At 46.2% G+C, this 11,914-nt stretch overlaps 2 protein-coding genes across 3 annotated transcripts in view; one reads left to right on the top strand and one right to left on the bottom strand.

Moving 5' to 3' along the window:
- CACNA1C (calcium voltage-gated channel subunit alpha1 C) overlaps positions 1 to 11,914 on the top strand; it is a 649,850-nt gene that overhangs the window by 132,800 nt on the left and 505,136 nt on the right. The window lies entirely within an intron of this gene.
- Positions 5,413 to 5,757, bottom strand: LOC112808625 (large ribosomal subunit protein P1-like). 2 transcript variants are annotated; one of them, XM_025851784.1, is made up of 2 exons: positions 5,692 to 5,757; positions 5,413 to 5,610 (listed from the first exon to the last, which is right to left on the bottom strand). In XM_025851784.1, the coding sequence occupies exons 1-2, from the start codon at positions 5,755 to 5,757 to the stop codon at positions 5,413 to 5,415; spliced, it is 264 nt and encodes an 87-aa protein (XP_025707569.1). The 2 variants fall into 2 exon arrangements, with proteins under 2 accessions (XP_025707569.1, XP_025707568.1); XM_025851783.1 differs by having other exon boundaries at positions 5,413 to 5,757.

Below are 11,914 nucleotides of genomic sequence, written 5' to 3'. Positions count from 1 at the left end.
ACATCATACTGTTTACTTGTGTTGAACTTTCAGGCAACTGGAATTTCTCAGTCACTTTTCATATGTGCTGGTAAGCTTTGTTTCTCCCATTCTGTCTGTGGACAGTTCCTTCTCGTGGAGATTTCCTGATAAATGTTTTTCATTGACACATTTTGCCTCTTTTTGGGCTTTTTTGCCTGTTTTTTCCCCCTTCCCCTTTCCTGCTCTGTGATAGTCTTATTTTCTTTCCCACTATGAATGCCATGTTTCAGTGACTGGAGGAGTTTGGGGCCTCATCTATTTGATAAACTTTTTTGCCCAGGAACACTTATGCCCCCTCTGACCCTCTCGCATTTTCCAATGCAGGCATACTCATTCCCTGCGTCCTGACCCTGCCATCGAACACTCCTGGGAGATGTCCCTGGCTTTCTTGCCCTCAGGCTCATCAGGTTCTACCCTGCATCCGACACTGGGAAAGCTGAAAAATACCACCCTCGGGGAAAGTAGGAACACTTTCCAAACAAAGGTCCTGTGAGGACACTTGGGGACAATTTACTCCCAAGAGCAAACACTGACTAGGATGTCTTTTTTTGCTTATGATGGGATCTGGTAGAAAAGTTTCAAGTTACCAAGATAGAGAATATGTTCTAATGTCTTGCAAATGAACCAAATACCCTTCCCTTAATGAAAGAAGAGATGTGTGTGTGTGTTTTTAAATCACTGAAAATGATAGTGGGGATAACAGTAATAGTCCTCATGTGCCTGGCACTGTGCTCTGTGTTGTACACACCTTTGTTATGTAGTCCAGACAGCAACTCAAGGGGAGTGGGTGTGCATACCTCAAAGCCTGGCGGGGGGGTGGGGTCCTTAAGCCTGCCCTGATCCCATGGCTGGAGAGCGGAGCCTGGGTGAGACCCTCTCTGTGGAGCCAGGACTCAGAACTAAGATGTCATGGTTTCCCACAGGACAGGAGGGAGAACAGGGCTTGGGATCGTGGCTGTGCCACTGTTGCTGCCCCTCTGGGCCTCAGTTTCTCCCTCGGTAAAGATGGGATTGGATTAGATGTGCTTAAGACTGTTAACAGCTACATATGTCTGAGATTTGACATCTCTGTCATTTCAGAGCCAGCTTCCTTTGGGAAACATTGTTGTCACAAGAAAAAAATTGCCTTCTATCAAAATGTTTTCTAGTCTTGGGCAAAGTGAAAGGTGTTAGTGCCAAAGATAGGAAACCATTACTATAGGAAACGGGGGTAGAGATGAGGATAAGGGGGGGGGTGAATGGGCTAGCATCCAAAACTGAACAGGGACATGGTTCTTAGGGAGCCACAAGATTATACATCTAATTCTCTACCCTGCATTTCAAGCCTGCTAGAGATAGTGAATGTCAAAGTGGTAAGGTTCCTCCTCTCAGCTCCAAACTCAGAAACTTGTGTGACAGGTCAGGAGGGGTCCCAAGCAGCAAACCCCTTCATTTTATGTCAGTGAGCTCCCAACCCTTGGAAGACAGAGACCTCTAAGGCCAAATTCCAGAGAATTTAGATCGGGTGGGCCCCCAGGTGTACCATCCCTGGTACTTGTGTCTTCAAGAGCAGGCTGTGGTAGACCAGGGCTTTCTTTTGGAATATGGAACTCGTAAGACTCAGCCTCTCTTCTGACAGCTCATCTGCCAGACTGACTGAATGCAGTATAGTTGGGACAAGGAGTCCAGAGCCCTCCTGTTGTTTCAGGAAGCTCCTCTTGTCCATCTACCCCGAAGACCTGTGATTTGCCAGCTCACTCTACAGTTAACCACATTCTTAGTAGGAATTAATGAATCCAGGTGATAAACTGTGATAAAGGATAGTCAAGATTTCCTAGCTTAGATGTAGGGAAAGCCTGCATTGAGTCCCATTGGTAAGAGATGTTGAATTTTCCACCCAAAAACAATTTCAGATGGTCCCCAATTTTTGAACCGCTCTTTTATTCATTGTTAGGTTGGTGTTTTAAATGTAGAAAATTGTAAATGGCATTTAGATTTCCAGGCTGGCCTGCTTAACCCATAACACAGCTGAAACACTCCCTATTACCATGAATCATAATGGAAAATAGTATTTCTGCAAATGAGGAGTATAGAATTGCAGTTGCAGACTCCCTCTGTCTTGAACCACTTTTGGAAGGCCGTCAGCAGTCCCAGCCAGAACATAAACACATTTACACTGAAGTGTAAAAGCAGGATGTCCGATTAATCTTTACTCTGATAAGAGGGAAGTGAGGAAGGAGTGAGAGGTTCCTGGAGCTCTCTGGCCTCGTCTGGGGAAGCAGCAAGGAGAGCGCTACAGTTGAGGGTTCTTGTATGTGTAGCTCTTGCCGTCTCCCGTGAGCATTTCTTCCAGGGTCTTGTAAATATCCCATGGACCAGCAGGTCCAGAGCTGATAGGAACAAGGTGAGGTAGCAGGCAGGGAGGACGTTAGAGCTTCTGTAGTTTTGAGCAGGACAGAACCTGTTGGCAGGCTGCCTTCTGGTTCAGAATGGATGGGCTGGGCCTGCCCCACAAAACAGCTTCTGGTCCTTTCCAGGTCAGCAGTCCCACGCCCACCAGTACACCTGGCTTTCTACCAGGCACAGGCTGGCCCAAAGCACCCCATCCTCCAGGGGCACCACCCTGTTCTTCTAAGATGGGAGCTAAAGTGGTCAGAACAAGGAGACTGCAGTAAGGTCCCACTACAGCCCAGACTGGGCACAGTATGCTCTTAGGAAATTTAAATCCCTGCACTCTCTTGGCTGATTTCTCTACCAAGACTTGTAAATTGAGATTCCCAACTTAAGAATTTATTCTTCCCTGGGTGGATCCCCTCTCTCTGCCTCTCTCTCTCCCTTTCCTCCCCTTCCCACCCGACTCTCCCCTCCCTCCTCCTCATTTGTCCTCCCTCCCTGTCCCTCTCCCACTCTTTCCTACTCTCCCCCTCCTTCTCCCCCTGTCTCCCTCTCCTGCTTCCCTGCATCTTGCATTTACTAAAGCTACTCACTGACCATCGGAAATGCCCAATTAAATCCTGAATGCTGTGTAACTTAAATTCAAATTGTACCCCAGGAATTCTGACACAGACTGTGTTTCCCATTGATTTAAAAAATTAAGACTCAGTGATATAATGTAATTCATTATTATGTAATAAGAGCCTATTATGGATTGTAATTTTTCAGTGACTAACTCAATTTTACTTATTAGTGTTCATTTAAATCTTAGCTTATTATATGTTCAATTCTACAAGTACTAGAACCATTTTCTTAAAAAAATCAGCCATTCGGATTTTTTTCCATCAATTTAGACAAGACTTTCTTCCTTCCTCTTCCTCCAAAAACATTCAGATAAGTGAAGTTTTCTCCTACATTTAAATCAGTGATTGAATAGGACCAAACTGGAGGATGATTAATTTTTGAACTAGAAGCACCAAACTGAAATGAATTTTTATTAATTTCAAAATCTGACATTCCGAGGATCCTTTAGTAGAACCTGGGCTTCTGTAAATAACCATGCAGTAAATCAGTTCAGTGCAGAAACGAACCTGTATCTTGAAATGCAACTTTAAGGTAACTTTAAACCAAGCTGCAGTTTCATTAGGAATGTTCCCCTGATTTACATTTTTTGGGTTTAGTAAATTCAATTCAAATTTATTTCCTCCTAAATGAATTTTTACTACCGGAAGGCCCTTGTATGGAAATGATCTTCTGTCATTTTGCGGTTTGCCTGCCCCAGAGGGTGAAATGGCCTTGAAATTGGAGCGCTGACCATGGCGTGGAGAGTTACTTTCAAGGCTGCGTATGCGTGCGCAGACGGCTGAGGCAGGAGGGAAGGGCACCCTCAGAAAGGAAGGTGCTTGTGTTGTGCCTTCGCCCTTTAGGACAAAACACTCTGATTTGGCAGTTCAGCCAAAAGTATCTTTAAAGGCAGCTGGGGAGCTGCCTGCCTGTCTTCCTCCCGACATGGCCCTGTCCCCACCTCTGCCTCTCCCACCAGGGAAGTGGCTTCTGAGGAGGCTGCTGAGGTGTACTGCTCTCCACTGAACCAGAGTCCTCCCCTCCGAGGCTATTGAGACATGAAGATGACTCACCATTTCAAGATCCCTTACAACTCCAGATTCTGTAGGCCCTGCACGTGTGCTAGGGGTGCTCTCGGCGTCACTGACTTTCTCCATTACCAAATTGGGAAGACTTCAGTTTTAAGAAACAGAAGTTGAAATGAAGTTGATAGAAAAGGTAAATTCCTACAGCGTTTTTGATGGAAACTCTTCATTTTCTACTCTGCAGCTCTTCGGCTGCACGAGAGTAGGGGTCAGTAGAGTCAGAGGTGGGGGGTGGGAAGGTCACGCAAGGGATTCCAGAACGAAGGGAAAAGGTCAGAGAACCTGCCCGCTAAGCTCTGTTGTCCTGGCTGCCGTGGCTGGCATTCGTTTTGACAAGGCTGTCAAGAGGTGACATGCAGAGCAGCGTATTTATTTTGTGTGATTCTTAGTTTTCAAGGTGAGGGATGCATTTTGATGTCCTCTTAATTGTTCTTAAGCATATATTATAGGCTATCATCCAAAACTCTTTTCTAAACTTTTCCTGAAGCAAATATTTTAGCTCTTGTAAGTTAGGTATTGGCTGCATAAAGGCGTTTCTCCTGATACTTGCTGTGAGTTTGTTCCTTTTGACCTTCGCCAAGTGGCTCCAGGTTGTTCTATCACCACATCATGCCCATCATCTCCTGAGGAACTTCGATGCTTGGGTCCTCCTGATCCTTCCTGCTCTGTCGTCTTCAGTGTGGCAGCTCTGTCCTCAGAGAGCTCCCCTGACATTGTAAGATGGCTGTAGCCCTTTCAGACATCCCAGGCAGAAGCAGCAACGTCCAGGGGACGGGAGGCATCTCTCCCCTGAGTGTCTCTTAAGAGCGAGGAAGCTTTTCCCAGAAGTGTCCAGCAGACTCTGCCATGTCTCATTGGCCAGGAGTTGGTCAGATGTCCCTTTAGCAAGGAGACTGGTACTGTCTTGACAGTTGAGTTGAATTAGGACTTACCTCCATCGCTGAGAGAGGTGTGTCACAACCAAACAGAATCGGGGCCTTTCCAGCCAGGGAGAAGGAACGATGGCTTTTGGGCAGCCAGTGATGCCAGTTTCATCATCTGTCTTCCTGGACTCAAAGAATACTGTCCACCTATTTATTTATTTTAAGAGTTCAGCCTTTTTTTTTTTTTTTTTTAAGATTTATTTATTTAGAGAGAGCACGGGCCAGGAGAGGGGTGGAGGGGTAAGCAGACTCCCCACTAAGCGTGGAGCCCAATGAGGATGCAGGGCTTGATCCCATGACACTGAGATCATGACCTGAGCAGAAATCAAGAGTCAACCACTTAACCAACTGAGCCACCCAGGCACCCCAAGAGTTCAGTTTTTTATTGACCGTGTTACAGAAGACGTTTAGTCAAAAAGACCAAAGCCCATGTCATCATTAGACTCTTCAGATTCTTCTTCTTTTGCTTCCAGCTCCTTCTCCTCAGCTGGGGCAGCCGTAGTGGGCGGAGCGGGACCTCCTGCTGGTGCAGCAGCAGCTGCTGGAACAGGGCCCCCAGCCCCTACCTCGCAGATGAGGCTCCCGATGTTGACATTGGCCAGGGCCTCTGCAGACAAGCCCGGCCACAAGGGTTCACCACTTCGACCCGCTGCTTTAATGAGGGCATAGATCTTATCCTCTGAGACTGTCAGCTCATCGCCATGCAGGATGAGGGCTGAGTAGATGGAGGAGAGCTCTGAGAAGGAGGCCATGGCGTGGGCGCGCTGCTGGTCTGCGGGTGAAGCTAGGGCGTCACTCCAGCGCGGCCTTAGCTCCCTCAGAAAGACCAAGCACCTTAGCGGCAACTGGGGAAAGCCCATACTGACCATTGACATTTTTTGAATCTTTTGTCCTGTGCAAAAATAGGCGGGTTTTTTTCCTCTTTAAGTTATAATGATTAGAGAAATGATTCATTGCTGACCTTGGGCCTCTCCTTCTTCTTGCCTGAGCTGGACAATGTGGAGTCCCTGCTTTTGATCATTGGGTTGACTGACAGGATTTCAGAGTCGGAAGGCTTTAAGAACATGCAGCTCAGTCTTTCCAGTTTACAAATAGGGAAACTGAGGCTCATGCTGCGAGGGACGCGCCCAGTGTCCCATAGCTAGTTTAGCCGAGCATGCCTGTGATACCGCACGTCTCATTTCGTGTCTTTTTTCTACTTTCCCGATGCTTGGTCCCCTTTCCTTCCAGAAAATCAGTGCTATTGTGCACTTGTAAGCTTTTCTCCCTGTTAAAACTTGCCCAAGAACTAAAGAACTAGATAGCAGTCATTTATAGCCCAGCATGAATATTAGATATTTCATATTTTAAGTCTTCTCTTGAATCATTTAAAGACATTTCAAGCATTTATTAACAGGCAGGAGAATTATTTTGGGGGCAGGAGAACTTCAGTTCTCTTCTTGGCCTCTCGGAATCCCACTGGTGTCTCATTTGCCTTCTTCATCCTGGATGGTGCCACCTTCTCAGCAGCCACAGCAGACAAGAGAAAGGGACCTTGCTTCACATGGGAAAAGCATCCTGCCTGTCACCATCCTTAGACCCTTCATTTGATCTAAAAATGTTTTGTGAGTAAAGTACAAGCTCTGTTGTCTTCTTCTCTGTAAGCAGAGGGTGAGGTGAGGCTCATGGGTAACAGGCCATAGGCCCTGAGAATGTTCCAGGCCCCGTAGATGGCCCGCCATCCCAGGTAGACTTCTCTTCTCCATAAAGAGATGCCTTGTATCTGGAAATCTAAGTGCCCCATCATAGAAGGCTAGGAAGCCTATTTGTAGTATAAAAGTTTTTTTTTTTTTTTTTTTTTTCTATGCAGGTAAGATTCATCATGGGGATCCCATGAAAGGAGTAGTTAGCATATTTACCCTGGAGTACCTACCTTGGTGTATTTAGCAAGTGACTTGATTTCCACACTGAGTGCTGGTTTTTTTTAAGATTTTTATTTATTTATTTATTTGACAGAGAGAGAGAGACATAGCAAGAGAGGGAACACAAGCAGGGGGAGTAGAGAGGGAGAAGCAGACTCCCTGCTGAGCAGGGAGCCGGATGCAGGGCTCGATCCCAGGACCCTGGGATCTTGACCTGAGCTGAAGGCAGTCGCTTAACGACTGAGCCACCCAAGTGCCCCCACACTGGGTGCTGTTTAAAGTGAAACATATGTAGTCTTTCCCTTGAAGGGACATGCCTCCGAACTCTTCAGAGAAGCCACACGCTAGTACCAAGAAGGTGGCATAGGGTATTGTGTCTGCAGTCCTGTCTCTGAGCTGTCCTTCCCCAGTGCCCATGTGCCGTGGTTACTGCCTCATCTTCTTCCCCTTCCAGTAGCCCTCGTTCAGGGCTGGGGGCCTAAATTTAGGCTGAGACCATTCTTTGTGAGGGCAGTCTCACCCATTGCAGGGTGTTTAGAACCCTTGGCTTTCACCCCCGCTTAAGTCCCCACCCAGGTATGATGACAACCCAGAGTACCTCCCCTCACCTCTGACCGCCTCCTCGGGGACAGGCTGCTCCCAGTGGAGAAGGTCCATTTGACACCGAACCAACCAAGCCTGTCCCTTCCTCTGTTTTTAGGGCAGTTTTCTGACTCTAGAGGAGGAGGACACTTTTTTTTTGTTCACCTGGCTGCTGACACATTCCAGTGTCAGTCAGCAAACAAATGAAATAAACATTGATTATTGTCCCCCCCAACTCCCCTTCTCCCTGCACACCCGTGGGCCTTTCACTCATGTGTTCTGGATACATTTTCACACCAGAGACATTGCTAAACAGAGCCCGAGGGGGTCGCGTGGGGTATTGTGACTGGAAGATCTTCACAGCAGGTCTGCTTCTTACCAAATCTCAGGGAGCAGAGCCCCAGGCTCTGTTCTTCAGTGCCCAGGCGGGCATGTGACGTCTGCACACCCACCACTTCAAACGGGGGTCCGGGGTTGGGGAGGCTTGGCAGTTTTTTAGACATCAAACAGCGCTTGCAAAACAAATTTGATGAGTTTGGAATGAATCAGAACCAGACGAGTTACATTTCTCTCTGAATGCATATTTAAAACTTTCTACACACACACCAGAGAACATCCGTACCTTCTCAGAGGATGGGGGTCTTGGCCACGTGTCCTGCAGGATTTGCGAAGCCAGGGTTGTTTTCCACAATATATCTCTCCTCATCCCTTCCCTTTCTTTGGCCACCAACCATCCTGGAAGGTCATACACTTGGGCTCCTTTAAAGGGCTGGGTGAAACCAGGTGACAGGCTTCCACACACTCAACTGGGAAACCTCTGTGTGTGGAAGTTCAAGGTGCCCTCCCACCCCCGCCTCGAGAGGCTGGGTTCTCACAGTGCCAACTTGGAGATAGGCTGGTGGAGGCGGGGGTTTGGGAGGTGGCAGGTCGTGGTGGTTACAGGGAGGAGGCCGACAACTCAGAGGCGCTCACTCTTAATTTGGCTTTCTCTTTCTTATCCTTCTATTCAGGTCTCATTAAATGTCACTTCATCTGACAAGTCTTCCCTAAGCTCCTATTCTAAATCCTCTTTCCTGTTATAACCTTTTATCTTGCCCTATATTGCCCTTTTTTCTTGCTCTTGTCTCTTATAGAACTTAAAACAATCTGTAATTATGTATTTATTTGTATGATTTTCTGTCACCCCAGTAGCTGGGCGAGGTTGAGGACCCTATCTTCTCTCCACTGCAGTATCCCCAGTACTTAGCCCAAGGCTGGCAGCTAAGAAACAGTTGTGGGATGAATAAATGGTGACAGTCTACTCCTCTTGGGTTGATGATTTTGAATAAGGGGGTAGGCAGAGGGTTTGGTGTACATGGTCTGTGTTGGGGATTAGCCTTGACTTGGGGTTACTCAGAGAGGCAGGAGGGCGAGCTGGACAAACCTGGGACTACTCCCTGTAAATCAAGTAGCCCACTTGAGATCTAGTGCTTCCATAGGAGCGCCATGCGCTGTAGAATCCAGGCCTTGGGATGAGATCCAGAGGGAAGAAGGCCAGTTGACAACTTATACGATGTAGATGAGTGATTTCAGAAGCACAGGGTAGTATTTTCAAAAATAAAACGAGACATTGAGAGAATGGCAGCACCTGGGGGTTGAGTGTGCTTCTGACCTGGGAGGAGGCAAAGGGCTCAGGCTTTGCCATTAAGCCTGCTTGGGATTCTAGATTTCACCACTGACTGGCTGTGTGGCTCTTAACCAAGTTGTTTATGCAGTCTGTATTTTTACCTGTGAAATGGGGCTGGTGATAGCTCCCTCTCTGGGGTTTCATGAATATTCACTGAGCTGACATGTGTGCCTCCCTCATACTCAGGGTCCAGTGAGTGTTGGTTTTTAGTTCTTCTTCTCTTTTGAATAGCTAGCATTGCCGATTTCAGATTTCTCCTGCTCCCCAACCTGGTCTGTAGTCAATGAGCAAATATACTAACTCTTCGTCCTTAGGTACATATGGTGCACATGGCATGTACCCATCATTGTGCTAAGGTGGTAAAGATTCAGAAGAAGCACGTTTTTCCTATAGAATATCTCCCCTGTTGACATATTCCTGGGAGGAATATATCTTTGCTTCTAATATCTCTGTTTCATATTTTATAAACAGCTCTGAGTAAAGTGATTTTCAGTTGATATTTATATAGGAAAAGTGTATATTGATAGCCCTCAAACTCAATATAACATTTTAAAGAAAAGTCTCAAGTTATCTTACAATACAATTGGTGAAACATGAGAAACATTTGTAGATGTTTTATAGAGCCCACATAATGCCAATAAAGGGGATGTACTTTGGGGCTGTTTGGGGGGGGGCTAAGAGAGTCATGTGACTACATCCAAGGAACACTGATCCATTCCCCAGGGGAGGAGTCTTGGCCATATATGTTGGAGGATTTGCAAAGCCAGTGTAATAGCGAGGTAGACCAGACAGCTTTTCCAACCCCCATCACAACCCAACACACTCTTCCTTTCCCTTTTCCTGACTGCCAACCTTCCTAGAAGGAGGTCATCCATTTGGGCCCTTTTAAAGCTCTGGGAGAAACCAGGTGACTGGCTTCTGCACATTCAACTGAGAGATCAGGAAGGGCTATTTTAAACACTTTACATCCTAATGTGATAGTTTATATGATAGTTATGTGCTGTACTTTGCTTACATTTTAGGAAATACATTATAATATGTTTTGGTTTGGGGTTGATGTAAAGCAAAACATTATAATTTTTCCTATGTAAAATAATGGGAAATAGGTTACCATTTCGCACAGCACATCTGACTTTCAGAAACGGATTACCAAAATGTGCCTTTTCCCATGTGGTCCTTATCTTCAAAGAATGTATAGTCTAGTTGGGCTGATAAGACAAACAACAAGAATTGAACTTTCTCATAAGGAACATAACATAAGATGGTATACAGTTAAATCAGGTGTTGGAGTGTGCAGTCTGGTCTGTTGATTCTATAGGGATTAGAAAAAGCAGAATCACTTGGGTGGGGGGAGATTCTGGAGAGGTTTCATGGAGGGGACTAGACCTGCAGGGGCTTTGAGAATGACAGGGCTTGGTTAGGATAGGAATCAACGTATAGGCGATGGCTGTTGGAATGTTAGGCTTTAGAAGTTGATGTATTGTATGGTGACTAACATAATATAATTAAATTAAAAAAAAAGGTTTCTTCCAGTGAACATTCCTCAAATACCTATAATGCACCAGGTACTGTGTTAAATATAAAGTGGTAAGCCAAGAAACATAAAACATTGTATGATGCTGGCCTCCCATCTCTTTATGGAGAAGAATGAGAAGACATGTACATTGAACACACACACACACACAGCATAATTCAAATAAAAGAGTTACAGCATGCTGAAAGAGAGGGACAGCTAGAGAGAGCACTGTTCAAAAGAGGGAAGATGATGTGTGCCCAAGAGGTCAGCATGGCTTTGGCCAGGATAGCTGTGTTAGCTGAGATGGTCTTAAGGCAAGACCATGACTAGGGCTTCACACATTATTAATAGCTGGTCTGGCAGCACTCATCAGAATGGCTACCACTGGCTAGGAGAGCTGGTGCAGGGTTCTGGAGACTTCTGCCCTGCCTGGCATAAACTCTCTGTTTAGTGGATTCAAGGGAAGATCCGGGGGGCCTGAGGAAAGGGGCCTGGGTGGTGCAGGGCATTTGGGAAGCTCAGGGAAATGGCCATTTACCAACCAATATGGAGGTGTCTTAATGTGTCATGATCAGTTTGTACTTACTGTAGCTAGTGGCAGAAGACCAGCCCAAATTGGAACCCCTGGGGTGAGTTAGCCAATGAAGTCAGGTTATCTTCCTCTCCTCACTCCACCCCAGAAGAAAAATGTGTTTCCCCCATAACAAATACCTTGGTTTTGGGGGTTTTTGTTGTTGTTTGTTTTTTTGAGGTTGTTCCACCTGGCTTAACCTGAGGATCTAACTTAGGGCCCGAGTACCCCCCCGCCTCCCCTGCCCACGCATAGAAATAATGGAGAAATGTGGTTCCTTTTCCAACTACTTTGAGCATTTGAATTACTCTGATCCAAGTGTCCCCACTATCTGAGGCCCTTGCATCAGACCCCTGGACCTCCCCTGTATCCAGTAAGTAGATCTACGCCTAGCAGGGCAGAGGGCTCCAGAGCCCCGGGCCAGCTCTCCTGGCTGGCGGTATCCATTCTGACAGGTGGGCGATTGCTCCCTGGTCCTTAGGCCTTCCAGTAAGAAGCAACCAATCACATTATACCCCACAGAAGTCTTGGTTTGGGGTGAGGTGTATTATTGTTAGAATTGTTTTCCTAAAAACAGTAATCACATACTTTTAAAAATTTTGTAAGCATCCTTTCTATATATCAGTATGGTTAAAAAAAAAAAAAAGCCCAAATACCAATAATCCTCATGAAC

The sequence above is a fragment of the Callorhinus ursinus genome, unplaced genomic scaffold (genome assembly GCF_003265705.2).
Source record: "Callorhinus ursinus isolate GAN/ISIS: 27379988/994484 unplaced genomic scaffold, GSC_fseal_2.0 scaffold74, whole genome shotgun sequence".
NCBI classification, from domain to species: domain Eukaryota; kingdom Metazoa; phylum Chordata; class Mammalia; order Carnivora; family Otariidae; genus Callorhinus; species Callorhinus ursinus.
Note: the sequence above shows the minus strand (reverse complement) of the source record. Positions and strands in the feature narration are given on the sequence as shown.

Coding starts and splice junctions, on each gene's coding strand:
- LOC112808625 (XM_025851783.1), bottom strand. CDS start 5,757: ATGGCCTCCTTCTCAGAGCTCTCCTCCATCTACTCAGCCCTCATCCTG.